General features: G+C 46.9%; 7 protein-coding genes across 7 annotated transcripts; 1 reads left to right on the forward strand and 6 right to left on the reverse strand.

Moving 5' to 3' along the window:
- Positions 1-3,592: 3,592 nt before the first annotated feature.
- VFPPC_06766 (hypothetical protein) lies at positions 3,593-4,024 on the reverse strand (the record flags this gene model as incomplete). The annotated part of the gene is made up of 1 exon (XM_018285747.1): positions 3,593-4,024. One exon carries the CDS (start codon positions 4,022-4,024, stop codon positions 3,593-3,595), a length of 432 nt encoding a protein of 143 aa, XP_018138532.1.
- Positions 4,025-6,253: 2,229 nt separating this feature from the next.
- On the forward strand, positions 6,254-8,164 carry VFPPC_06765 (heterokaryon incompatibility protein; the record flags this gene model as incomplete). The annotated part of the gene is made up of 1 exon (XM_018285746.1): positions 6,254-8,164. The coding sequence occupies one exon, from the start codon at positions 6,254-6,256 to the stop codon at positions 8,162-8,164; it is 1,911 nt and encodes a 636-aa protein (XP_018138531.1).
- Positions 8,165-10,045: 1,881 nt separating this feature from the next.
- On the reverse strand, positions 10,046-10,849 carry VFPPC_06764 (hypothetical protein; the record flags this gene model as incomplete). Its single annotated transcript, XM_018285745.1, has 1 exon — positions 10,046-10,849. One exon carries the CDS (start codon positions 10,847-10,849, stop codon positions 10,046-10,048), a length of 804 nt encoding a protein of 267 aa, XP_018138530.1.
- Positions 10,850-11,085: 236 nt separating this feature from the next.
- Positions 11,086-11,355, reverse strand: VFPPC_16754 (F-box-like domain-containing protein; the record flags this gene model as incomplete). The annotated part of the gene is made up of 1 exon (XM_018294507.2): positions 11,086-11,355. The coding sequence occupies one exon, from the start codon at positions 11,353-11,355 to the stop codon at positions 11,086-11,088; it is 270 nt and encodes an 89-aa protein (XP_018138529.2).
- A 553-nt stretch (positions 11,356-11,908) lies between these two features.
- On the reverse strand, positions 11,909-15,577 carry VFPPC_06763 (DNA-directed RNA polymerase III largest subunit; the record flags this gene model as incomplete). Its single annotated transcript, XM_018285744.2, has 1 exon — positions 11,909-15,577. The coding sequence occupies one exon, from the start codon at positions 15,575-15,577 to the stop codon at positions 11,909-11,911; it is 3,669 nt and encodes a 1,222-aa protein (XP_018138528.2).
- Positions 15,578-17,446: 1,869 nt separating this feature from the next.
- VFPPC_06762 (low temperature requirement A) lies at positions 17,447-19,807 on the reverse strand (the record flags this gene model as incomplete). The annotated part of the gene is made up of 9 exons (XM_022428528.1): positions 17,447-17,914; positions 18,043-18,266; positions 18,328-18,538; positions 18,586-18,617; positions 18,730-19,050; positions 19,108-19,218; positions 19,322-19,349; positions 19,533-19,549; positions 19,591-19,807. The coding sequence occupies 9 exons, from the start codon at positions 19,805-19,807 to the stop codon at positions 17,447-17,449; spliced, it is 1,629 nt and encodes a 542-aa protein (XP_022284086.1).
- A 1,533-nt stretch (positions 19,808-21,340) lies between these two features.
- Positions 21,341-22,701, reverse strand: VFPPC_06760 (DHHC zinc finger membrane protein; the record flags this gene model as incomplete). The annotated part of the gene is made up of 3 exons (XM_018285741.1): positions 21,341-21,984; positions 22,075-22,521; positions 22,584-22,701. The coding sequence occupies 3 exons, from the start codon at positions 22,699-22,701 to the stop codon at positions 21,341-21,343; spliced, it is 1,209 nt and encodes a 402-aa protein (XP_018138525.1).
- Between the last annotated feature and the right edge of the window lie 3,404 nt (positions 22,702-26,105).

The following is a 26,105-nucleotide window of genomic DNA, read 5'->3' on the forward strand; positions in this document are numbered from 1 at the left end:
CCTGTCTGCTGTGTATGACTAGAAACTGTACTTCAGGGATCCATATTGAAATTTGCCTAAAACCAGCGCAGATATCTTTGGACTCACGGAACTTGAAAAAATGATACTTGTTGGCCAGATGTATGCCCAAGGACCAGCAGGTTGTTGTGGATTGCTGCACATGTGGCCCTGTAATCTGGCGGCAGACGAAGAAGATTCCAACCGCCTTGGGCTATCCAACCCTCAGTAATAAATATGGGCAAATTAAACCTCTGTCCTTGGTATTTTTGGTAGCCTCGGCGGACTGAAGCTCAGGGGACTCGTCAGATCCTGGTTTGCTCATGTCTTTTTAGGCAATCGCTTGTTTAGAAGTGTAGTCACTGCCCAATAATCCTGTCTATTGTAACTGGGTTGGCCCAACGTAGGTCATTAGATCCAGTCTGTGAATAGCTGATGCAGCGATCGTGGCTGCGGATAACCCTGCTTTCCGCAAATGAGCATCTTTTTGTACACTTCATCGCGGAAAGAGTTTGCTTGGAAATGTCTGGCCAGCTGCGGAACCTGTGTCGTTGATATATGAGACTCATACTTAACTCGTTCTCTTCCGTGCTTCTCAGAGCGAGTGCAACTTGGAAAACTACCCTGTGAAGGATCAATAGTGAGAAGGATGATTAAGCACGTAAGTCTGGTACAACGCGAACCTTTCAAGATTAGGATACTTTACAGAGTATCAGTCTCGTCAAGATTTCACATCGATTTAACGGGTAATTGCTTAGCTGTCATAACGTCGGTTATGATGACCTACTTTGGCCGAAAAATAGATTTGGGCGGAAGGAAGTGTTTTGATATTAAAAGGAGAGCTGCAGAATCTAAACAACAACAAGGACAATGGTTTTGTGAAGGAGCTTAGTTAACAACGGTCTCATAACGTGACATTATCGCGACAGTCCGTGTCTATTATAGCATGCTAATACTGTTACACCTCCAGCTGGTGTTAATCCCATAAACCAACTGCAGTGTCGGAGTAGTTAATTTGAAACTCTCTTGAGTATATAATGGCCAAGACTGGGTCTGGTGCAGAGGGTTCATTTGCGCGACAGTGTCGTGGGGGGGTTATTGCTGTCTTGTCTCTTGTCGATCCTAAAGCCCTCGAGAACAGGTGATTAAGAAGGAGGCGCACGCTTGGCATACAGGCACAGCATATGCTAACGTTTATTTCGACTGTGGACCAGTAGAACGCTGGGAAGTTATCCCACGTCCGGTTTGTTGATTCCATAAACTTCATAAGGAATTGAAGCCGGACAATACTAATAGCGGTAACACTATGATATAAAATTAGCTATGCTGTATAACATCAATGGGAAGGCCAGGCACACAATAATCCTACACTAAACATTAGAGTAGCTCCAACTCTCTTTTTCCAGTGTAGTTGCATCTTTTTAAGCGGTGGAAGAGGCAAGCCAAGCATCCACATATCAAGGAGAATGTTTGAAGCAGCGTTTGCCCAGGCCATGGCGTTCATGTTCAAACAATGTCCTTCTGTCTCTCCAGCCCAACCTCTCCAGTAATGCGAAATGGGGTAGCACTGAAAGACAGTGATGAGGCCATAGATGATGATAAAAGACACTATCACCCCTATAGTGGCCCAGATGAGACGCCGCATTATTTTGCCTGGAAAGAGCCGCAGGTAAAAGGCAAGTATTGATAATTTAACTGCAAAGACCTGGATAAAATAGAGGACTTCAATCACGTACCCGGACTGCACTATAGTTAGCATTAGCCGCTATAGCCACCAGCGAGACTAGCCTACAAGAAGACATTTGGGGATGCTATCAAACGATAGTGTCCATATGTCCCTTCCCAGCCCGTTTCCAACACCTACATACTATCAGTATAAGCTATTAAGACTAAGCAGTCTTGCACCTACATTTAACAGTAACGATAACTGCGCTAGCTATTTTGCAAATCTTATAACAACAGCGTTTATTAACGACTAAAGATGGACAGGAGGAAAAGAAGGTTATGGTAGACTCACAAATGATAACGTAATAATATAATCGTCAAAATAAAGGCCTTTACCAAGATAAAACCTCTCAAAAAGCCGTAAACTAACCATAACACTTGTAACGCAAAGGAGTGCAATTGATATCTGTATCAACTTTGGTCCTCTGTCTCGAATCGGGGCATCGCAGGCAATAGAAGTCAGGTTGAGAGTTACTGACACATGTTAGTTAACTCTTACTGTAATTCTCTTATTCGTATCTTTTACTGGCATACCAAGAGTGTCTTTTGGTTTGCATTTATATTCTGTGCAGGTAACAACCCTAGCGTATAATGCAGCGTTGGTGCAGAGACAGCCAATAATATTAATGGAGCAATTGGAAGCTATTAAAGTGTCCGCAAGACACGTCTCCTGTGGTCAAGTACAACTTGTATTAGCCAGAAAATTTATATAAGGCTTAAAGGGCTATACCTACGGCACACGCAGGTAACAGACCTGTCCACGAACCTTGGGCAACAACTGGGGTAAGTTGGGCCATGGCGGCGAAGAGGTGCATGATGGATATCATATTCTAAAATGGCAAGATTCTTTTCGAATACATGCGAGCGGTAATGGTTAGCAGCGAACGATACTAGCACCTGTGAATCCTTTAAATGTCTTTAATGCCGTTGGTCCTGTCTCGTATACGAAATTGCCTGCCGCGGATATTGCCCCGATGCGACGATCCGACGATACTAGCCGCCACATTGCCACATGGCTGATCAGAGGCAAGCCAGCTAACACCCACTTTCAACCCGGGTTCCAAGTAACTATGGCGTGACACGTGTACATAGACGTGGACTCCGTAGATTCCGTTGGGTTCCAACCACGATCACAAAGTAGCGTAGTCCTCATGGTTAAACTTGTCGTGACGATGCCAGACTAATAAGCGTACAAGTCCCCCATTTTAGAGCAATATTGCAATAGGGATTAATTATTATGTAATAGTACTCTTACGAATAAAGAAGTATTAACAATATAACGTACTCCACCAGCGAGTCGGTCACCCAACCACAAAAATGTACTATGGTCCTTTAACCCTGTATTTCTGCACCAAAAATCATGGAATCCTTAAGTAAAGAGAATTAAATAATTTTAGCTATAAAGCGAAATCTAGAGCTAAGCATTCGAGCGACTGCGAAAGTCTACGGAGTGGGCCGTAGTTTACTAGGCGATCGCTTTAACAGTATTATTGCGCGGTGAGATACTATGCCTAGTTGTCGGAAACTCACATATCTAGAGGAATCTACAATTATTCAATATGTCCTTAACCTAGATGCTTGATCGTTTCTTCCCGGCTTCGTGGCGTTAAAGATACGGCCAATCAATTTTATGCTACTTTTCCAAAATCAAGGACCCCGGCAATCCGTTCGTCGACTAGGATCTACGATCTTGCTTTGGAGTTTACAACCAGTTGGGAGGAAGCATGCAACCCTTTAAAGACACCACGTATACTAAAGTACTATTCCTAGAGCCTTTACAGACCTTTGTATTTGTCTTGTGGCGGGAGGTGATTGGGTATGTATGGGTGCGACGGCTCTGAACGTTCGAGTCAAGGCTACCATGGACTCCTTAGTCAAGAGCGACTGACTTGGGGTCCGTTTCGGGGTCCTTGACGTCAATTTGTACAATCTTCTTCATTCCGGACATCTCGCAGGCAGTGCAGTCCTCGCCTCTTTCGATATGAGTCAAGGTTACATCGTATAGAATATCATCCTCCTCTGGCTGCTTAAACCTGGAAGTCTTCTTCATAATAAACTCTAGGTTCTCGGGGAGCGGGCAGCGATCCATCATTTCTTCACCTTCCAAGTAGGTAACGGCCCTTAGCTGTGTCGGATGAGGCTTGTCAAGGGTGCCTTTCAAAACAACCTGGCCACTGCCTTCAGCCTTAATCAAGTCATACTGCAGGACCCCAGGCAGATTGGTCACAGGCTTGCTTACAGCAACATCGCCAAGGCGCATATTTTTCTTCTTGCTGGAAATGCCACCTCCAATGCCAAGCATCAGGGCAAGGCGAACATTGGGAACTCATGACTGACATAAACCGCAATATTAGAGGCGCTGACTTTGCCCATGTCAATTGGTTGAGCAACCACGACACTGTGTTGACCAATACGACCGGACCTATATTTTTGGTTGTGTTCATGAAGCACTGAAACTCCTCGTTAAAGCTTAGCGCAACAGCAACGGATTCCTTAACCAAGGCATTGAAGATTGCTACAGTGACCTCCTCTGGCCGGATGCTCTTCAATTTGAGCTTTGAAGGCAGCATTATCGTCGTTTCTTCAGATTGAAAGCAGAAATCAATGAATTAACTGCTTCGAAAGCGTGTTCCGTCGGCAAACATGAGTTTCTTTACAGAAGGGAGGAGTTAATCACTAGTTCGTCCTGAGGAGAAGCCTGCTCCTCAGTTTGAGTCCGCCTTTCCACCACCAGGCAGGATGGGACGTGCCTCGCTGTTCCAGCCGGTGTCAGGCACTGCAGGCATAATCACACCAGCTGCATGACAAATCCAGCTACAGGTTGAGATTGGCTTACACACCCTGAGACGATATATATAGCAACATGCCAACCATGCAACCTCAGAGGCAACCAAGACTTCATCCACGACCTTTACGAGGCAGAGAACTTGGACCGTGATTATTACTCGTTGCTCTTATCGGCTTGGCGTTGGGTTATTCAACTCTGCCCAAAATGTTCCACTGTGTGGGACTAACCCCTTTTCCCAATGGGATCATGTTGGCCAAGGCGTACGGGGCCCACGGCCGTAATATTCAGGGATCAGCTTGGTACCGGGACGTCATTCGAATTGCGGAGTAAGACAATTGAAATCTTTCCAAAAAATTCGATGCAAAGCCTTGCTGCGAGCAGTACTACGTCTCAAAGACTACATTACCAACCTCTAGCAAACAAGAGGCGGAGCCAGATGCTCCGCGTCAGGGTAAATTTGGATTCTCTGCAGATATTCACGTACTAACATTTGACAAAGCATGAAACAGCTGCTGAAAGTACAGACAGGGGCAAGATGAACTTCTAGCAAAATTGTCCGTGGTATATTGCCTGCCTATACCTACTTAGTCATAACCCTCTGCTTAGTGCCTTGCACAACGCCATAAACCTATTGCCTGATAATATTAATAACGCTGGTTAGTATTTAGGATTCTCATGTATTGTGTTGACAGCCTTCTTTCACGCTGTCTCAGTGGTATTAGACCTAAAGCTGAGACTTGTATATTGATAGCATTCTTATTGTAACAGTTATGGCCCCCTTTATAGGCGTTTTGACCAGTGTTGTAAACTACGGAGGACACAGTCGCCCTGAGCTTTATTGTGCTGATATATAAGCTGAAAAACCGCCGTGTGGAGATGTCCGCCCCTTGCTGGATGACATTGTGTCACGTCAATTGCATTGGGCAGCGGCGGCGATGGCCATGTTTGATTTAAGCTACTTTATCAATCATGCAGTATTATATTTCTATTTTTATACTTGTTAGAGGTTCTCCGTCATGTTGTTCCTGATTGGGGTAAGGGGATTCGTATTGAGATGAGATGTTTGGCAGCATGGAGTTGACTTGGTAGGCAGTTTATCCTAAATGAGTTAACAGGCAATCGGGCTATTATGATGACAGCCCTTCAATGACATATTTGGAAGCATCAGTGTGTCATAGTATTGCAGTTGGTGTTGGCTAGAAATTTTAACAGCTATGTTTGGGGTCCGAAAGCTCGTCTGAGAAAGAGGCACACGGCTGGTGACAAGTTTCGATGGATAATGAGAAATCAGGCGTGGAGGCCTGATTTTGTAAGTTGAAGTTTGCTCGCCTTTAGAATATCCATAAAATGCTGCTTTAGTAATAACTTCTCAAATCTCCAGCTACATGTATAACTTTAAACTATCACAGTAGTGCTTGCCCCCTTGTGAATTGACTAAACTCCACTAAGTCCCAGTTCCGCATTTGGAGCTAACATGCCCACAGGACATCTGAGCCTTACCGCAATACGTACCAGGGATGATACAAGGATAATGCGCCAACATGAACTCAGATTGGCCACTCACAGCAGACTCAGAGGGCCTTGGCAGACGTAGGTTTCCAGGTCAAGTGGCATATTATCTTCCAGTCGCGCTGCCTCCTCAACTTGAAGCCCAGGTCCGAGACACCACTTCAGTTCTGATGCATTGCCAATACGTATCCCAGAGCATTGTACTAGATCATTCGCTTCAGCACCCACCTAAGCATGTTAGAGCCGTTTTCATACAATCCCCTTGCCGATCCAACAGTCGAGATACGTCTCCTTCGCGTGCATCATGGATCTATGGTGCCTCATGCGGCCGAAGAAGTCCAAGGCTTCCTTCCAACGCAACGATCAACCGAGACTTCAACAAACTCGTCCTCTAAAGGCTCTATCTCTTGGACACTAACGCATGTGTCTATTGACGATTGCCCTCCTTACACGGCTCTGTCTTATGCCTGGGGCGATCCCACGCCTTTGTACCCAATTGTCGTCAACGGTAGGGTACTCTATCTTGCCAAGAACATTTATGAAGCCCTGCAGGCAATTTCAAACCACCCAGGATCGCCATACCTATGGGTCGATGCTGCGTGTATTGATCAGAGTGATGATGCAGAGCGGAGTAGTCAGGTCCTATTGATGCATCGAATCTATCGCGAGGCGGAACACGGACTCATCTGGCTTGGTCCTCCAACGGATGGGTTATTAAACGCACTGCGAGTTCTTTCTCAACTGGGCTGGGATTTCTGGTCGCTACGGAAGGACGATCATAATTCCATTTGTTTTGAACCTACAACGCCGTACTTTACTCTTGCCCAGAGGTTTGTGCAGAGCGTTACCGATAAGACATGGCTTGATATTAGAGAATTATTATCACGGCCGTGGTGGCGTAGAGTATGGGTTATTCAGGAAGCCATACTTCCAGAAGAGGCGTCCATGATGTGTGGTACTCTAGTCGTTTCCTGGCGTAATATTCTAGAAGCGATTCAGTTTTTTTCGCTGCTACTTCTCGACACTCACCTCGACCTAGCAGCCCAAGCCCAAGAGATTGCATTTGCAGTAGGGCACTTCAACTTGGTAAATCGGTATTATCTCGAAGCCTCCGAAGAGAGCTCACCAGGTCTGACTCTGGAAAGCCTGTTGGATTCCATCCGATATATTAAATCCGGCGTTATCAAAGCCACTGATAATCGAGATCACATGTATGGACTGATGGGTTTGCTGAAAGATAAAGACCGCGACGCCATCAATGTCGACTACTCCAAGAGAACTACACTGGCAAACATTAATTACGATATGTCCTGTATTCTGCTCGGTCGTAACGGCCCGCAAGTCATGTCCTTGTGCGAACGGTCTCCAATGCACCAAGATGGGCTTCCATCTTGGGGATTTGACTGCCTTGATATCGGCGGCACCAAGGGTCCAGCGTTGCTAGGACAAATTCAGTTTCGAAAAGAAACTAACTCGCCATACAATGCTTCCTCAGGTACTTCCTGGACACCACGCAAGTTAAGCATTCCGTTCAAACAGCCCAGGCTCACGTTGAGGGCGTTGAGACAGGGCAGAGTACAGGGGCTCGTCCAAACGGTATTACCGCCTCAATTTACAGTGGATGAGTTTAGAGACTGGCTATCTGAGCTGGAGACTAAAACGCGAGATATTGCTTCAGGCAAAGTTCCAGAAGTGGAAACAGAATATCTTCTTTCTCTCATCTGGCGTTTACCAATCGCTGGAATTGCACTGCGGAACTGGAAGCCCCCAACCCACGAGGAAGACGTTCAACTTCTGCGGGGTTTCAAAATTCTGCTTGGATTAGTTCCTAAGCCCGAAAATATTGGTAACGACATCGAGCGGTTTCGTGAGTGGTTTCAGGAAGGCGTCGACCTCTATATGCGTTCAATAAAACTCCTCTGGCATAAGGCTTTTGTAACTTCATGTGGTTTGCCAGGATTGGGGCCAAAAGACGTTTTGGAAGATGATGTTGTAGCCATATTTGAAGGGGCGAATAATCCCTTTATAATACGGGAGCGGCCTGGTGAAACGTTTCGCATTGTGGGATGTTGCTACATACTTGGTCTGATGAGGGGAGAGGCAATGCGTCCTGATGTCACATTCGAAGATATTGTCCTAATTTGACTCTTCTCACGTTTGTTCTCCATGGATTACAAATTTACGTCTGGCGCGGTGGGCCTTCTTGATTGTACGGGATGTCCTGGTGACAAGATTGTTGGTCAACCTAACCCCATGGTTGGTTTCAACTGGGGGTGAAAATGGGTACCCACGGGAATCTCACGGGTACCCGCGACCTTGACTTTTCTTGGGTATCTGTGGTTTCCCATTTTAGCACTTGGGTTTAATTTGGGATGTATAGGTTCCTATAAAATGTGCTAGGTTAAAATAGGTGCCCACTAAGAACCTAAGCTCTAAATTCCCTATATCAAAATTAGCTTAGTAGGTATATAGCTAGCTTTTAGGTTACCTACTAACTAAAAATTAAAATCTATAGGTATTTTAGGTAACCCAAGTTACCCTACGAGTGATTCTTGGGTTGCTTTTTGGACCTAAGTTTACCCAGTAGAGTCAAATGGGGCCCCAATTTACGGGGATCCATGGGTAATTTACACACTAGTTTTAACCAGCGCTTGAGGTAGGTTGGCGGGCCAAAACAGTCAATTGCTCGTGGTCCAGCTCTCTACGGCGGTTTTATGTAAGGTGGAGCTGGTCGAGGACTAATCATCAACACCAAGAAGTCTCCCAATGGACTTCATAGTCTATACACATTACCAAAGTTGGTCGTGGCGCCCTCCTCTTCATGTAGAGCATTGAGAAACATCGAAAAGCTGTAAATGCTTGGATCAAGATAGTCACAACGTAGGAGTATCCTTTTATTCCGTGCATAGGCCCTTTCTTGCCGGCCTTATTGTGTGTGTCTCGAAAGTGTTTACTGCAACGTCAGCTGTATTGACGACGAACTGCACAAGTAAGTCATCTGAGTCCACACATGCCTATAAATGGTACGCCAACTGTTTCGTTGAAACAATCTGTCTTGAGTCTTGAGTCTTGAGTCTCTTGTACTAGCTCTCCCTGCCCTGTAGCAACATAACTTGAGATGATTGATGTCGTGGTCCCATAAGAAGATGGGTAGAAACGTCATCAGAAACGCAACCTAACGTAGGGCTTTGTTTATAGTGCGGATCTCTATTTCTTAGTAGCACCAAAGCATCTTGGGGGACAAAGTCACCATCACTTGGTTCAACATGTTGATCCACGTCCTACAAACGTAATTTACTGCTGGTCCTCTGCCATTTTCCCACTTTGGGCGGCTGAACAAACCACAGAAGATTCGCCATGCAAGATGATTGAACTAGTACGTAGCTTTATCCACTAGCTGCAGCACTTGACCTCCTTCTGGGGGTTTTATTGAGTACGGGGCATATATTTATAGTTCCTGGACACAAATTGAAGATGAGTTTGGTCTGTGATAAAGCGAATGTACGACATTCTCAGCGGATGTGGTATCGAATACGGGTTGGGATGGCTCCCAAGGCAATGTTTCATGATACAAGATCCAGGCCTGCCTGTCGTTTGTCGCTGCATGCAGATTTCTTTCTATGCTATGCCATCGCTTTGCGGCCGGGCATGACACTGATGACAAACCTGAGTCTTTATTTCTTGCTATCTAAAACTAGGAAAATACAAATGCATTCATACCTCAAAGTATCATCTACCGCACGCTCGAAGTGTTGGGAGAGTTTCGGTATTGGTAGACACTGGAAACGATCCCCACGTCAGCTAGTAAGGTACTAGCGGAAGAGTTCCGTCTAGTACTCTTAGTAATGGGGAAAGTATCGAATGACATGAGAACATCCCACTGAACTTCGACACGGCTATACACAACGATCCCCGGCACATCAAGACCGGCAAACTGAATCCAATACCCTCCACGACCTATCACATGCCTAATCCGGCTCGATAGTACAGCCAAACATGCTATTTGGCAAAATAAACCCAAGGCTGCTATTCACGGGGGGTATGATTTCCCATGTAACGAAAATACGCATTGGTCTGAGAGTTGCTGAACGCCGCGAGAATGAGACGTCGCTCAACGTCTGAAATCTCCACTGAAAAACGGGTGTAGTTTCCATGCACAACATCGACTCGATTCAAGTTTGAGAACTTGCCGGCAGCAACCTGAGGACCCAGCTCTACGATATCGTTGATGGATTTTCGGCCTTTCCGTAACTTGATAGACGGGTATTTGACAGTGGTTGGCAGGATGCTCGTTATGCAACTAACATCATGGTCTTGAGTTATCGACTCAGGGTCCGGTTCGTGGTGGCAAAAGCATTGCGCATCCATGGATAAGGTCACAAGATTTGTTAGGGTTGCAAGAGCCGGCCCCAAGTTGGTGTGATCTGTGGGCATAGAATCATCGCTTGTGTCAATCTCTATTCGTTTTAACGTCGTGCTGACTGAGCTCAGAGATAAAATGACGTCGGCCGGCGAGAAAACTGTCTGTGGGTAGTCATCGATGTAATCAAATCTGGGATAAAAATTGAACTCTTCCAATTGTTGAAATAGCTTTGCAAGGGTCTGAATTGCAGGACCCATACCGTCTTCATCCAACATGTTGTCCTCGGAGGGGTAAAAGTCCAACACTTTAACTTTTATTTTTTGCAAGACTTCATCGGATAAATTATCCAATGCACATATCGGTCCTGGCCGGATGGGAGAAATCCGTAATCGATGCAGGTTTGGTGCCGCCTTCAATAAGGTAACGAGCGGCCCGAGTCCTTCTGCACGTATGGGGAGACATTCCATGGTCAACACTTTGAGAGACGGCAAAACGGGCCGTGGATTTAGACAATTCACTCGCAACGACAAATGAGGAAACACGACGTAGTCTGTATCGTCGGCATCTGCTCCGAAATAATACAAAGCAGGTAGTCTGCAATCCTCGACGTTTGCTAACAGAGACAGAAGAATCTCAAGTTTCAGGGAACGCTGAACGCTGTGGAAGTGATTATGCCTTCCACGAAAGCTTTGACCGGGCGATGTCAGATGTAATTCGCCAGCTGTTCTTGAAAATGCTTATCATCTGCATCATCGTCATCAAAGGGTGTGACAAGGGGACTGAAGCTTATTTGCCGTGTCCAACTTCCCAGGTCGGGGCGGCTTGCTATGAGCCTAATAAAAGCATTTTGGTCGCTTCGAGGACGTAGTGAGTGAAATAATATAGGTTGCGCATTGGTGTGCAGTCTCCGGCAAGTCTCAGAGAGTGATTTGAGGCCCTGCCACTCCTCATTCATGTAATTTTCCCACTCCATTATGTGCCCTTGGAAAGGGAGAGTGCAGTGGTCGCACAGATGAGAGCAGATTTCGGTGAGACACTCGGTGGGAAGAGAAAGTAAATGGGATGCCATTGGGAGATGAATGTCCTAGTCGTGACCGACCGAAATGAGCAAAGATGGTTTTTGGTGGTGTGCAACAAGGTATGGAGAGGATGTAAAGGGAGAGTTGAAGAAGAATATTGTGTGTGGCGACAAAGAGAAAAGCAGCCAACGCTGCAGGGGAGTGAGGTCAAGGCGAATTGAGGAGCAGTGAATGTCAAGTACCTTCTAACGGACACAGTGAACGTGTGAAGAATGATCACACGACTATCACACGACCTTCACAGACTGAAGATAAACATTGACACAATACCCAGACCAGACATGTAAACATTGAATTGTCCCAGGCAGGATTTATGTACCCACAAGCACGTGCCTCTTCACATTGTAAGAAATTCACCTGGCTACCTGTAGGGAAAGAGCTATCGATTGCCTTTGACTTGCTCTGCCTGATATCATTGCGTGTAGGGACCGTAAATGCATTCGACCCTCACAGTGAAGTTGTGAACTTCTTCAACTTTTGCTGTGCTCTCCACGAATCCTCAAGCAAGGTTGGCTTCTTGCACAGCTCAAAACTTTGAATGCCCAGACGTCTTACCATCTTGAAACCGCCAGTACCAATCCTCGTTGTTTGCCCCAGGATAATAGACTCAGACACCCCATCTAATCGATCAGTCTTCATGCCTGCAACCGCATCAAACAGATGATCCGCCGTTTTCTCAAACGAAGCCAGATGTAACACACTATCCCGAGTCTTCGATAATCCATAGCGAGTGATGCCAAGAACCTCACCTTTGTAGGTCATTGCGTCTGCCAGCAAATGCATATGCCGATGATCAATGTCCATGTACCCCATGACTTGGTCCATCTCCTTTACGATCGTTGTTCGAGCAGCTTCGATGCCAAGTATCTCGCTGCATTCTATGACACTATTTGTCGTAACTTGCGTACCGATTACCCCCGCGGTTGTCATACAAGCTCGCAAGCCCTGACCTTCCACTAGAATCCGGTATGTATTGTCCTCAGTACTCTCGATCAAGGCTCTGGTAGCACCTGAGTGACCTGAGATGACCACTGACGGTAGTTTCCGGCGCAGAAAGTTGGCTTTGAGCAGCATGTCAGAGGACTCGGCTGTTCTTGCTTGCCTTTCACCTCCAGGCCTGGTTGGTGAGCCGGAAGCGCCACTGATGTGGACGGTTATGATATTCCCGTTAATTCTGATATCTGATGGCAGTATCTTCAACTTCTTCTCTCCACAAATTGCTTGTGCTATGTCAGATACAGCAATGCCTAGATGTAAAGATGCGAGTGTACCAGTGTCAATCTGTAAGACGATATGACCACCTTCGGGCCGCCATTCAAGCTCAACAAACCGAAGAACGTCGGCCAGATAAGTCTTCTCCATTCGGGCTTTAACAACCCTAGAGACTTCCATCTTTCGGTTGTTGAGCAAGGGACAAGTAATAACAGGCGTGCTGATATTCTTAGACGCGTTAATAATCTCGTTAATACGAGGAACACCCTGTGTGATGCTCATGCCAGCAACGCCAGCAAAGTGAAATGTTTTCAAAGTCATCTGCGTTCCCGGTTCACCAATAGATTGGGCTGCGATGGCTCCAACTGGGTGGCCAGGCTCAGTGTGAGCTTTCTGATATTTCTCGAAGCACATCTTCATGAAGAGTCGTAAAGTTGTCATCGACACCTTAGCAGTCTGACATGTATGACTCTCTGCCTGATTTGTGTCTGAAATTTGATAAATGTTCGTCATCGTCTGCATCTTGTGGAGCTTATCAGCCAAGATATTGACATAGTTTCGGACTGATGATAGAAATTTGCGCCCACTTTCGTGTTCGTCGATTCCGTAGTGGCTTGTGTCATCATACGACAGGTCCTCGTTCTTCAGAAGACCTTTGCGGGAAAAATGCCTCCGTCTCATCTCCAGCTCATGACTACAAACTAATCTTATCTCCTCTGGTGTCAATGACGGTTCACCATTATCCCATGTAAGACTTTCAGCATGAGTCCAAGTCCGTTGAAAATGAACCGGGCAACCTGCTGGGCCTTCAATATTTGCCGGATCCAGCTTGTCAGCTCCGCACTGAAACTGCACAATAGTGCCTCCAGACGTCCGAACAGTGTTATCATACTGCGTAGAAAGGTCCTCCAGAGACTTCATGAGTCGACGTGACATGTACCCCGTCTCTGCAGTTTTCACTGCTGTGTCTATCAGTCCTTCTCTTCCCGAGATGGCATGAAATAAGAATTCAGTAGGTAGAAGCCCCGAGTAGAAGCTATTTCGCACAAAGCCTTTAGAATCCGGCTGCCGAGCATTCTTGTGAAAGTGTGGAAGTGTTCGGTCTTGAAAACCGTCGGGCACTCTCTGCCCACTGATAATCTGTTGACCAACAAGGGCAATCATTTGTGCAACATTGATATTTGAACCCTTTGATCCTGACAGGGCCATAATTAATGGCGCATTATTCCGACTTAGCGTATTGATGCAATGCTCACCAGCGAGTTGCCGCACTTTGTTGAGAGCACCAGATATAGAATTTTCGAGAGTTTGTTCCATATTGCAGCCTGAAGCTTTTTCGAGTCTCCCAGCGTTAAAGGCGGAAATTATATTGTCACATGAGTGATACGCACTGGAAACGAGGCGATCTCTCTCTCGTACCAAACTTGCAGCTGGGAAAACGTCGGCAACGCCAATAGAGAGCCCTTGGCGTGTTAGATACCGAGCACACAACTTCGCAAGACGATTCATGGCAATTACAGCCTGATCAGGACCGTAATCACGAAGAATGACGTAAAAGATAGAATCCTTCTTCCCCGTTCCAACAGTGGACTTGTCCATGAGTCCACACATGACCTGAGAGTTTCGAACCACAAGCCATCCGTCGTAGGGATCCATGTCAGGACAGTGACGCTGCCCTGGACTTGCTTTGAAGTTTTTGCATTTCGCATCGAGATTGACCATAACAGGTGACTGTCTATTCGGCCGCATCAGGATATCAAATACCTGCTTGCCTGTCCACAATGCTCGTGGCACGATAATTGATGGGGGCGGAACATCCACTAAGATTTGTCCGTCCAGCATATCCATGCATATCGACATAAACGTCTTGCGGTCAAAGAAGCGATCCTTACTACTCAGAAGGAAAGCTGCTGTTATAAAATCCTGAGTTGCTGCAATGATAGGCTCGCCGCTTTTGGGGGTGATCAAATTATATCGAACGCCCATCAGCATCATTGCCTCGGCGCGAGCTTCCTCCGTCTGAGGAACATGCAGATTCATCTCATCGCCGTCAAAGTCAGCATTATATGGATTACATACGCACTCGTTGAGGCGAAATGTTCGCCATGGTCGAACCTTGACAAAGTGGCTCATTATGCTGAGCTTATGAAGCGATGGCTGGCGGTTGAATAAAACAATATCACCGTCTTCGAGATGGCGCTCGACCACGTCTCCGACAGCCAGATTATGTGCAACTAGCTCCTTGTTGGCGAACTTGAGTGATATCTTGTACTCTCCATCATCTTTTTTGATGACAGCTAAGGCACCAGGCCAGATGTCCGGGCCGTTCCTGACACATGCCTGTAGCTTGGCAATGTTGTGACGGTGAACTTTCTCCGGGTAAGTCATGTTCTTCGCAACCGGTTGCGGAACTGCCACCTCATCAATACCGAGATTCGGATCTGGGGATATGACAGTGCGTGCTGAAAAGTCAACTCTCTTTCCGGAAAGATTTCCGCGGAACCGTCCCTGTTTCCCTTTCAGTCGTTGACATATGCCCCTAATGCTCTTTCCTTGACTGAGTTGTTGCAAGCCTGGTGCGTCACTATTGACGTAAATAGCAACTTGAGTCTGTAAATATTCCCATTGTTCCATGATTGTGTCGATAGATGACCCTTTGTGCAAGGCGGAGCGTATCATGCCACTCACCCACACAATTTCAGCCAGCTTGGTAGTCAAATCATCCTCATTACTGGCATTCTCCTGCGCAACAGAGGGTCGAATGCAGACCGGTGGCGCTGGGAGATATCGCCAAATAAACATCTCTGGGCGACCTTCAGCAGGGTCTAAGCCCAGTAGCTCACAATCTATTGGGCTGATACACTTGAATAGATTGAGGACCCTCAGAGGATTCAAGTCTGCCATGGCCTTTTTCAAATGCTTGTCCAAATCAGGGGTATGGGAGAGAGCTTCGACAAAAGACTCATCAAATCTCAACTTGCTCTCTGGTGGTGTCTTCTTCGCCGCAGTGGATCTAGTATATGCAGAAAATTTATCGTGAACGAGCTTTAGCACGCCGACTTTGCGGATTTGCCCATTGATAGAACCACAAGAGAAACAGGTCTTGGCAACACGGCAAGTTTTATTTATTCGTTTGCATATCTGCTTTCTGCCGAGATTATCGAGGAAAGGACGTCGTAGCTCTTTCAGAAAAAATTGTCGGTCCAATGGCCCTAGTAACACGCAGCCACAGCTCTAACACAACCTATTAGCTTTCACAGTTCTACTGAGGAATAAGATAAATAGAATACCTTGCAAATATTTTGTAAAACGGATATGACATAACGTAGATACCCCACATGAAACACCGGGAGCGGCAGCTTAACGTAGCCGAAGTGTCCGATGCAAGTCTGCAGTGGTTCTTGGCAGGTATTGCATCTACCGGACTTGGTCGACGTGCCCTAAGATAAATGGTACTCAGTATTGAGCTAAAACAACTTTGACAGTGCATGATTTAATGGAACGTACCAGTCGAGGATCAAGAGGCCCGTTACGGTAAGGAGCTCGGTTATTCTCGACATCGTACAGCAGCCTATCGGAGACCTCGACAACCGCCTGATTCGTGATATTTTGACTTGATCTTCGATACGTATCTTCTGTTAGTTATGGAAAGCAGAAGGTGCTCGGTGTGCTCTGTGCTTGTTCTCACTGTACTCCAAATTTGAGGCTTTTGAATCGCTTGGGCAGTCTATCGACAACCTGCTGCTTAGACAGCACATCGGTGGAGGCAGTCATTGTATCAAAGATTCCAGAAATATAAGCCAGAGTAAATAAAACAGTCTTTTAAAGCAGTCTTTCTATATTCTAAACTGCCTTAGCTCACTCGCTCCACAGGAAAATCATTGACAAAGGAGCGGCGAGTCCGGGAAATCGACCAGCGGCCGTGCCACCAACAACGGCCAGCTGATATACTCTGAATGTGAAGCGCATGAAGAATTGGTGGGGGACGAGGTGACTCACAACAACACGAGCCATTTGACTTCGGTCATTCTTTTGAATCTAGTGTTGGGCCTACGAGTTGTTGGTTGAGCGTACCAGGTCTTCCGCGTGAGATGTATACACAACCGCAGCTGCATTAATTTGGCAACATGTCTTCCGCACCGCAACATGCCATCAATGCGAATTGATGATGTCGTTTTCAAAGTATTCGATGGCTGGCAGTCGGATGTAAGTGTCTATCCGTCAATCTTGGGTCACAACCTTCTCGTATTACCCGCATAGTCATGTGCTCGCCCCGGGTAGAACTGAAGATCCATACGAAGTGCAATATCAGCTACCTAATTCCATCACGTACATACTCTTTACAAATGTATGGTAAAGTTGTCTATGAAAATAATGGAGAAATGTATTGGTGACCCGTGTTGTTGTCCGTTAGCAAACACGGTAACTTTGGAAAACAAAATATGGAAACAACCCGGGATTAACCATACGGTTTGCCACTACAGGTTAACAGATATCTACATTTTTAATACACTGCTTCGATTCTGGAGTCTAGACTGTTCAAGTGCCTTGCCAGTCCTAATTTGCCATCAGTTTAACACGTTTATGATGGCATAATGTATCATCATTTCAGTGCTCAAGAAATGGCGCATAGAATGAATGCAAACATCAATGCAACTCAAAAGATCATTTGCTTCTCAATATTTCATTACATCTAGCGTCCAATCATTATTATATCTACACAATAACATACAGTCGTAATCCATCCATACTTTTAACTTATCACAGAACCACTCACGCCGTATCACAATCTCTATGTTTTCCATCTCGTTCACTACACGCCGTACTCGGACTCTGCAAATACGTCTCCGAGTTTCGATCATCACGTCCTCGTTCCTTCTTCCCCCATCTTAAACGAGACTTTAACGCCACACCAGGCTCATGATGCGACAGCTTCCCTGTTCGGCGCCTCCTAAAGCGGTCCTTGTTACGCTTGATGCCCTGGCCATTGATGTGCGTCAAGATCGCGATGACGACCCATACCAATGTGATGATTGGCATTACCCATGCTGAGGACAAGAATACGTCTAGCCTGTTTGCGTTGTACCATAGCGTGGCAACCAGACCGGTGCCTATAGCCAAGAGGAAAATAATGATCAGACGCAGGATTGGCCACACCTTGAACGGTGTTGTGCGAGCAATGATGGTTAGCATTATCATGAAGAGAATGGTACTGCCGGCAGCGATGTATCCATATGCAAACTATACAAGTACACATTAGCAGCCAGATGTGGTCGGGTGTGAGAAAAGTGACATACCACCAACTTGTACCGACGCCACGTCTTGTCTTGTACTAACAGCTGGTACCCTCCGTCTTTGATATTCTTCGCTGCAGCAGGATCCTTCTTGGACACATCATCGTCCAAATTAATCCCAAAAGCCCCATATAGAGCATTCACCATGGAAAGATATAAAGCATAAACAACGCCAGCGAGAGTATCCCAAGCAGCATCCAACTCCGCCGAGAGCTTATCATCCATGACAGTCGACTGATTCGCAATCATGGGCCAAATCTTATCCGGTATTCTCGTAATGTTGTTCAATGCCTCGTTGACTGTTTCCATGGTGCTCGAAATTTTGGGCGGGTAATCTTTGAAAAACTGGTGAACAGAGGCGTTCAAGGAATTCCGTACATCTATGCTCGTAGGATTGCGAGCATCGTCTGTTGGGTCGGAAATGTCGCCGATTCGGTTGATCTGGCTGACGATCTTGGACCAGAGGAGGTACTGCGTGAATGCTTGCATGAACAGGACGAGGGATAGGTGGAATGGCAGATGGAGGCATGTCCATAGCTGTTGGCGGATGCGTGGGAGATGGAATGAGGACCTTAACCAGTCGAAGTAGACTAAGAAGACGAGGTAAATCGTCGTAGCTGCTGCCGTTACCAGACTAACAGTTAAGGAATCTTGAAATATTCGTTAGCTATTTTGTGGCGGCGGCATAAAAAATGTGAGACATACCCCAAACATCTGGATTTTTTACAATCGTCACAACTTCCTTTGCCAATTGTTGAATGCCCTCACCCAGTATCATGACCGTCAAAAGTGCCATCCGCTTCATCATATGCGTGTCTGTAAGGCTAGCCACGGACGATATGTTGGAGACCAACACACTTGCAATGGCCTCAGCACCCGCAATAAAGTACCAAGTCATATAAACACGGCTCTGCTTCCCGCCTGTAAACCGAAAAGTAACCCCCAGGTACACCGCCGAGGCGGCCGCGTGAATCGCAATCTGCATATAAAGCGGCATGTGCGCCTTTTTATATCGTCGTACATGCCACAAGGTGGATGCGTATTCGACGGCAAGGCATGCCCGGGAGACGCACAGGATGAGAGCTAATACGATTAGTTGAGTTTGCTAATGGCTGGGACATCGAGTCCGGAATGAAGAGCGCTCACACATGGCTCGCATTGTGCTTTGGTCTTGATCGTTCGGGTGGAATTTTGGGGCGACAACGACAAAGCCTACTAGGACGCCGAGTTGAATCGCTCTGGTAATGCGAGCTGGTGGTTGAGAACTTGTCAGTATTCTGGATATTTCATGTTGTGATGAAAGGAACAGCGTACAAAAAATGCTATCGGTGACGTAGCGCACATCAAACATTGCGACCTGGAACCAGGTCAACCATAGCAGGCTGCACACTCAATCCGTTAGTATCGCCCATGAGTATGGATCTACAGGATGAAATTCGGATGGCAATTGCACGAACCAGAAATATCCAACAGAAGCTTTAAATTTGCTGTGTCCAGTGACCTGTTGCGTATCGGAAAAGACATTGTAGTTGGCGGCGAAGAACAAATCATAAAAGATTTCTAGCAACGTCGGCTCCTCGTACTTCAAGGCGTCAGAATTGGTAAATCTCAACAAGCAATTGCGCTCATAAAATCCAACACTCACCCGTTCAAACCTAGGAAGCTCATCCCCATGGTCACGTTCTTCGTCGTCGGATTCAACGCCCCCATCATAGTTGGATCCCCAAGTACGAGCTGTTCTCACTCCATCACCTCGTTTGTCAGCCCTATGAACGAGAGGGCTACTAAATATCCGAAGTTTCTTGTGCTGATGTCGAATATCGCGCGCGTCGTCCAGCATTTTGTGCAACTGTACCTGAAACACTGGAAATCGCGCTCAAGTTCCGATTCAATCGTTCTCGTCAAAGGATGCGACAATCTCCGCAAACTCAGGCGACACAGACGGCGCTGTTAGTCGAAAAAGTGCAACATCATGTAGAAGGCAAAAAAACAAAAGAAAAACATTGAATCCAACAATCGCAAAAGAAGGGTAGTATCCTCATCCGCGGGTGGCCGACCACCAAATTTGCCGACAGCCACAACCTCAACATGAAACCAATCAAGACACATTACGATGCTCTGGATTCACAAATGGTCCACGTCAATCCGTATGCAGTTCTACGCCGGATTTGCACCATATCCCGGCCCAATGGGACAAAAGTTCGATGAGGGAACCAACGCAAGCGGGTCTGGATGGGGTGACGCAGAACAGTCAGACTTCACCAAATGGGAGGACAAACTCAGCAATTTTGTTGGTGGGCCTTCGGATTGTTGCCGAAAGGGCTGATCGGTGCAGACAGACCAAGGTTACATGACAAGGTGTCCAACGTGGCTGAGATCTTGGCTAGTGATATTGAGTTTTGGATGGAGTCAAACTGGTGGTTGTGCTCCGCTCGTCAGGCTGTGTCAGGGGCTCCATCGAATATCGTTTGGAGATTTGTTCTTGAGACATTTGGAGTTGAGGGGGAGTGACTGGGTTTAATTGCCTGGTGAACACGGAGTATCGACAGGGCTGAAGATCGTTGCTGGTTTGTGCTACTGGCAGACTCGCCTGACTCGTGTCGATTACCGAACAGGCAGGAAATAATGTTGGGCAGAAGGAGATGCCATAAAGTTACAAAGATCAACGGCTATGTCCGGTCTTTCATTGTAATTCGTCCTTCTTCATATTCTGCCGAGATTCCTGAGAGCTGCGCCACCACCACCGTCTCGCATAGCAAGTAGGGGTGAAAAGCTCATCTGGGAATTGATCCATCCCCTTATTTCCATTATTATTTACACGTAGGCTGCCTTTGTGCTGGACAAATTAAATACCCACGTGCTGTGCGGCCTCATCCACGCCACTGGCTTGGAAGCAGAAACATCTTCATGTCGATGAGCCATGAAAGGTCTCATTCCGCCACAAATCAACCAATTCGTAAGGGCTAAAGCCTCCACGATGCTGTGATTCGGTCGGTGTCACAAGCCGAGTTGGGATTACCACAGTACAAAATAGGCTACAAGCGTCATTACTACAAATACACAACCCAATAGTCTAATGCCACATCTTCGCAAGCATCACGTATATTCTCTCATTATGTGTTTCAACAATAGTTTGTAATAAGTGATTCGTCTCGCATTCGGCTGCTTCTTGTCAACCCGACAACCAGATTTAGTAATATTTACTAAAAACTTCTAACACATTATCTATGCTGTATCTCAAAGCCATACATATCCCACAGGACGAATGAACCGCAATGCAAAACTCCTCAAACTCCAAACAAGACGCCATCTGCTTAGATATACAGAGTATTACATGCACACCTCGATTTTGACTGCAACTCGTATAATACCTCTATACGCTGGGGGCGTACGTCTTTGTTGTCTCATCAGGCAAGTCGTAGCGCTTCTTGAGGTCGTCCAGTAACGGGCCGAGCGCATAGTCGCTACGCATGTCATCGTGATTGCAGCACGGGGAATGTTTAATGGGCAGTATCCACTCGAGCGGGTTGTTGCCCATGACGGACTTCCAGTTCTCCCAGAACCCAAGATCCCATGGGTTTTCGTGCGACTCCGTCCTCACAATGGCAAAGGTACGGAACGCGCCTTGATCTCGAGCAGAGATGGACCCCACAGCGCCGTCTGCTTGTCTGAGCATGGCTGACCCTGACGGGCCCGGGAGGAGTGGGTATGTTATTGTTTGGTATTTGGTCGATGGAGCGGCGCCTCGGGGAATTAGAACGGCCAAGTTGAACGCTTGTCTCCTTCGCAGCACGTCAATATTGGTGATGTTGGTGAAGATGAAGCGTCCGGCTGTGAGGGTCATGCCCAAGGCAAAGAGGCCGAAGAAGGCCGACACGGCAATGGCCGCAATGACCCAACCGTCGACAGAAATGTTATCTGATTTGAGTTGTTGGGTCAGGCAGTAAACGGCGATTCCGAGACATAAGCTGCACAGACAAAAAGTATAAAAAACGAATTGCGTAAAAAAGTTGAATGCTGTTAGGTCTTGGGTCAGCCAACCAACGCGGACCAACGAATGTGGCAAAGTGATAGTCTTGTCTCATTTAGTATCAGGACGCAACTCACAGGTTTCTGATACCATGCCGCCTACCCAGGGGCACAGATGATCCATCTTTTTGACGCAGCGACCCAGTTCACGAGAGTGGTGTGCTCGATCCGGCTTCCACTGCCGACAATGTGAACACCACTTGGGCCGACCATCTGCCTCGCACACAAAGACATCCTTGCTATAAAAGGCCTCGAGTCCAGGGCTGTCTGGGCTTAAATCAGGCGGGATCCAGGGGGGTTCTTCTGGATCCATATGGCGCCTCGATCGGTAGCGGCGTCGCTTCTCGGGGACGTCGGTGGCATCGTGACCTCGATCGTTTGTAAGGGGGACGAGTCCAGGGTCGAACTGGATTGTGAAGAAGACTCGGCCATAAGAGACTATTGTGAGAATTAAGAATAGAAAATAGAGCACCATGAGGCCAGCGGCAAGACCCGGTTTTCCTTGGTACCGGTATATATATTGCACTGCGGAGTTGTCAGCGTTGGGGCGATTTCCATGTCTCCGTCGATGATAATTTCAGACGCACCGCAAATGTGGCCGGCAACGGCGTACGATGCAACGCCAAAGGTACCGAATATAAAAAAAGGGATGATCCGGAAGCTCCAACGCTTGACAGCGCTCATATTAGGCGTTTCGCGCGCCATGGCGACATGGCGACGGCAAGGAGGTGGAAGCCGGAGACGAGGGAGAGATCCGGTTGAGCTGTTGAGGCGTTTGAAGAGATCAGATGCGTCATGACGTGAGACGATTGAATGCGATGGGATCAAGGTCAAACATGCTAAGTGTGGCTAAGCACATCTCAATTGAGGCTGCACCGCCCCATATCGATAAGGCGACACACCGGCAAGTGGGGACAATGGACTGACTGGAGTGGAGAATTCAGACCAGAGAGCTACATGTCTGGTCTGGTCTGGTTCGTTTGCCTCGGCCAAAGCTTCACCCTCAATTCTGTCTCTCATCATTCACTCACTTTGGATACCGTCACACCGCTTCCCTCACATTTGATTGCCCTGCCCTGCCCTGCCCTGCACTCCCAAACACCACCGACCCCAAACGGCTCTCGGTATTTGCTTCTAGCTGCTTTCCACCAGTGGACCTCACGAACATGTTCGGGCCAAGTTGTTGGACCCATCGCTCTGTTTCTGCGCATGCACGATAAATGGCGTCAGATCAAAGCAGCCTTGTTTCCGATCCGCTCGATCCTGAAAGCACGGCCAGGAACGCAAACAACAGGCCACAGTCGCCACTGGAGTAGCAAAAAAAATAGAAAAAAAATCCTCCCAATTTCTTGCTAACACAAAAGAACCAAGTCTTTCTCTCGGTGCGGGGGCATCGTCATCTCGTTGCAAATCTCAAAGTCGAAGAAGGCTGTCTCCCAAACCCTCCTCACGGCTTCCATCGGTCTTCCGCTTTTCAATCCTCACCACTCGTCATCAACACATCATCAAACAGACTTCACGATTGGGCATCAACCAACGCAATAACGTCACAAAAGCAAAAACCCTTATCGGTGCCCTCGTCCCGTGATCATGTAGCCTCAGTTTTCGTAGATAAGGGTCCGAACGCGGAGAGGCGGAAGTGGCCGATCATCATCACCAATCCATCTCAAGGGCAGTGCTACCGACAATGAAACAACAAGAACAGACATCTTCAAACAAAGACACCTTGCCTCACAATTGTTGGCACCACATTCGGTAATCCTCGCCGGTGGCACTTCTACCCAAATCGTCACGTGTGGTATCATAAGCGCTGGACGCCTTCCTGAACGGGCATGTTAGCCAGGATGAGGCTGAAAGTCAACACACCTCGTCCTTTTTTCTAAAGATCTATCTGCACTTTGCTGCGCCCCTTTCCGCCCTGACGGTAATGGTTTTCAGCACCGTAAATTTCATTACGTCACTACGTAGATTGAGAAGGCTTGACATCTGGAGCGCTCAACTGTGTGAGCACCATGCCATCTCCCAGCACTGTCGTAAACGCTCCCGGCTCTCGTCACATCAATAGTCTCTGTATCTCTCCTCCCTTTTCTCCCCCCTCCGTCGTGCCACCATCCAATATCTGCAGTCAATCTATGTGACCACGTGGGAGATCGCACACCCAATTCCCCTTAGCACCCTTCCCTTCCTCTGCCAGTAGAAACATGCTGCCACCACCATTGCCTCGGTCCTTTCATCCATCGTGGATGCCCGACATCGCCAGCAGCTATACAATTGAAATTAAGAAAATAGACAGCCTTATATTCAGATCGTACCCCACACCCATCGGGAATCTTGTCCGATGATAGCCCTTGTCATTTTCCTCCGTTCTACCGACGTCACGGGACTCTTTCTTTCCTCCCATCTTATCTCATTTTCCAAGGCTTTTCAAACTCCAAACAACGTCTGAAGGCTGTGCAGTTTAACACGATGAGGCAAGTGGTTTGCTTTTCCCTGTCCCAATACCCAATCAGTCATGTGAGAGGTGAAGCAACCTCCTCTCTGTTACCCCATTGACTCATTCCTGCCTTCGCACAATGTTGTGTTTTCGGTGGTATAAACGTGTTACCGAGACCGGATGTGTCCAACCGCACGTCCTCCATTGGCTGCTTGGACACTATCGTGTTGTGATTTGGCAGTTGCCTTTTACACTGGAGGCGGAGTCGGTGCTCTGTCACTTGGGTTTCATGGCCGCCTCATTGTGTTTGTGATGTGTGAGGGTTGTGACGATATCCGGTTGCCGGACAAGTTGTTGTATTATTGTGTATATATATTCTGAATTATCTCTGCTTCTTGGAAAATATTTCTTCATTTTCAAACAATCAGACAAGAACAAGCAACAGTCTTACACAATCAATACTTTTTAAACACAAAGCTTTTACTGCAAACTTCTACATCCCACTCAACCTCCCACTAAAACAACAATGGAAGGCTACGGATACCAAACTCAGCACTCCTGGATTTGCTGCCAATGTGGCTTCGGAGCATTTCTGTGCTCCACCACTCCCTCTTGCCTCGGCTGCTCGCACCCCAGGTGCGGCGGTTGCACGGTCTACATCGATCATGTTGCTTGCGGCCGCTAAAGAAAACACTCTGGCCGTGACAGGCATCTCTGCCTCTCAGCCAATAAATGCTCATGAATACTTAAGTATTCTAAGCTTGTCACGCTGGACATGACAAGTTTCTTCGCTTCGAAACATCTTCTGTCTTGTCTTATCTCATATGTCTCGTCTTGTCTTGGTTTTTGTTGTTTGCTTTCCTTCACTTCACTTTTGATCTTCTTCCCCCTTGAACAACAGAACAAAACACAATAGATAGAACAGGATATGGTTCACGCCATGCGGTGGATACGGAGACGGCAACGTCGATTAAAACGGGTTATTGCGTTTCCTCTTCATTTCTTTCACATTTTGTATTAGCACACACATTCTTTTAAATTTCATCACATTACTCTTTCTTGCTCATGCAAGTCTTACAATAAGCCGTGATACTGTGACGTGATTCTGTACATGATTTCCCCCCTTTTACTCTCCGGCTAGGATTCAATGGCCTTGAGTAATATAAAATTAGTTTGCTACATTCATAAGCCTAGGGTAGTTGTCCGGCTCACTCTACTTGGTCTAATCCTACTTGTAAGGATAGTGTAAAGAAAGTACATCAAGAATATCTCGGTTTGTGCTTCAACCTCGCTATAAAGATAGCCTAGACCTACTGCTTCCAACCCAATAGCCCTTAGTGGCATGGCCATCTGGTGATGATGCAATGACACGACTGTGAAGTAATGGTCTACATAGTTAATCTCTTCTTAATCAAGCAAGACTGCGGATCCATTTCTACCAACCCTAAACAACCAGAGAAAATATACCATCAACAGAAGCAAGTCAGATCTTTTGCTATGAGTTTACGTTTATCTCATAGGAATCTACTATTGCGCGTGGCGGATGCTCTTACCTTGAGACAAGCTTGGCTAATCTCCGGCTATCGGCTGCAGTTACATCAACCAACAAGGCATCCAACTTTCCAACTCCTTGCACTCTTCACCGGAAAATTCATCAGGACTCGTTGCATTGGGA

The sequence above is a fragment of the Pochonia chlamydosporia genome (assembly GCF_001653235.2).
Source record: "Pochonia chlamydosporia 170 chromosome Unknown PCv3seq00008, whole genome shotgun sequence".
Taxonomy (NCBI): domain Eukaryota; kingdom Fungi; phylum Ascomycota; class Sordariomycetes; order Hypocreales; family Clavicipitaceae; genus Pochonia; species Pochonia chlamydosporia.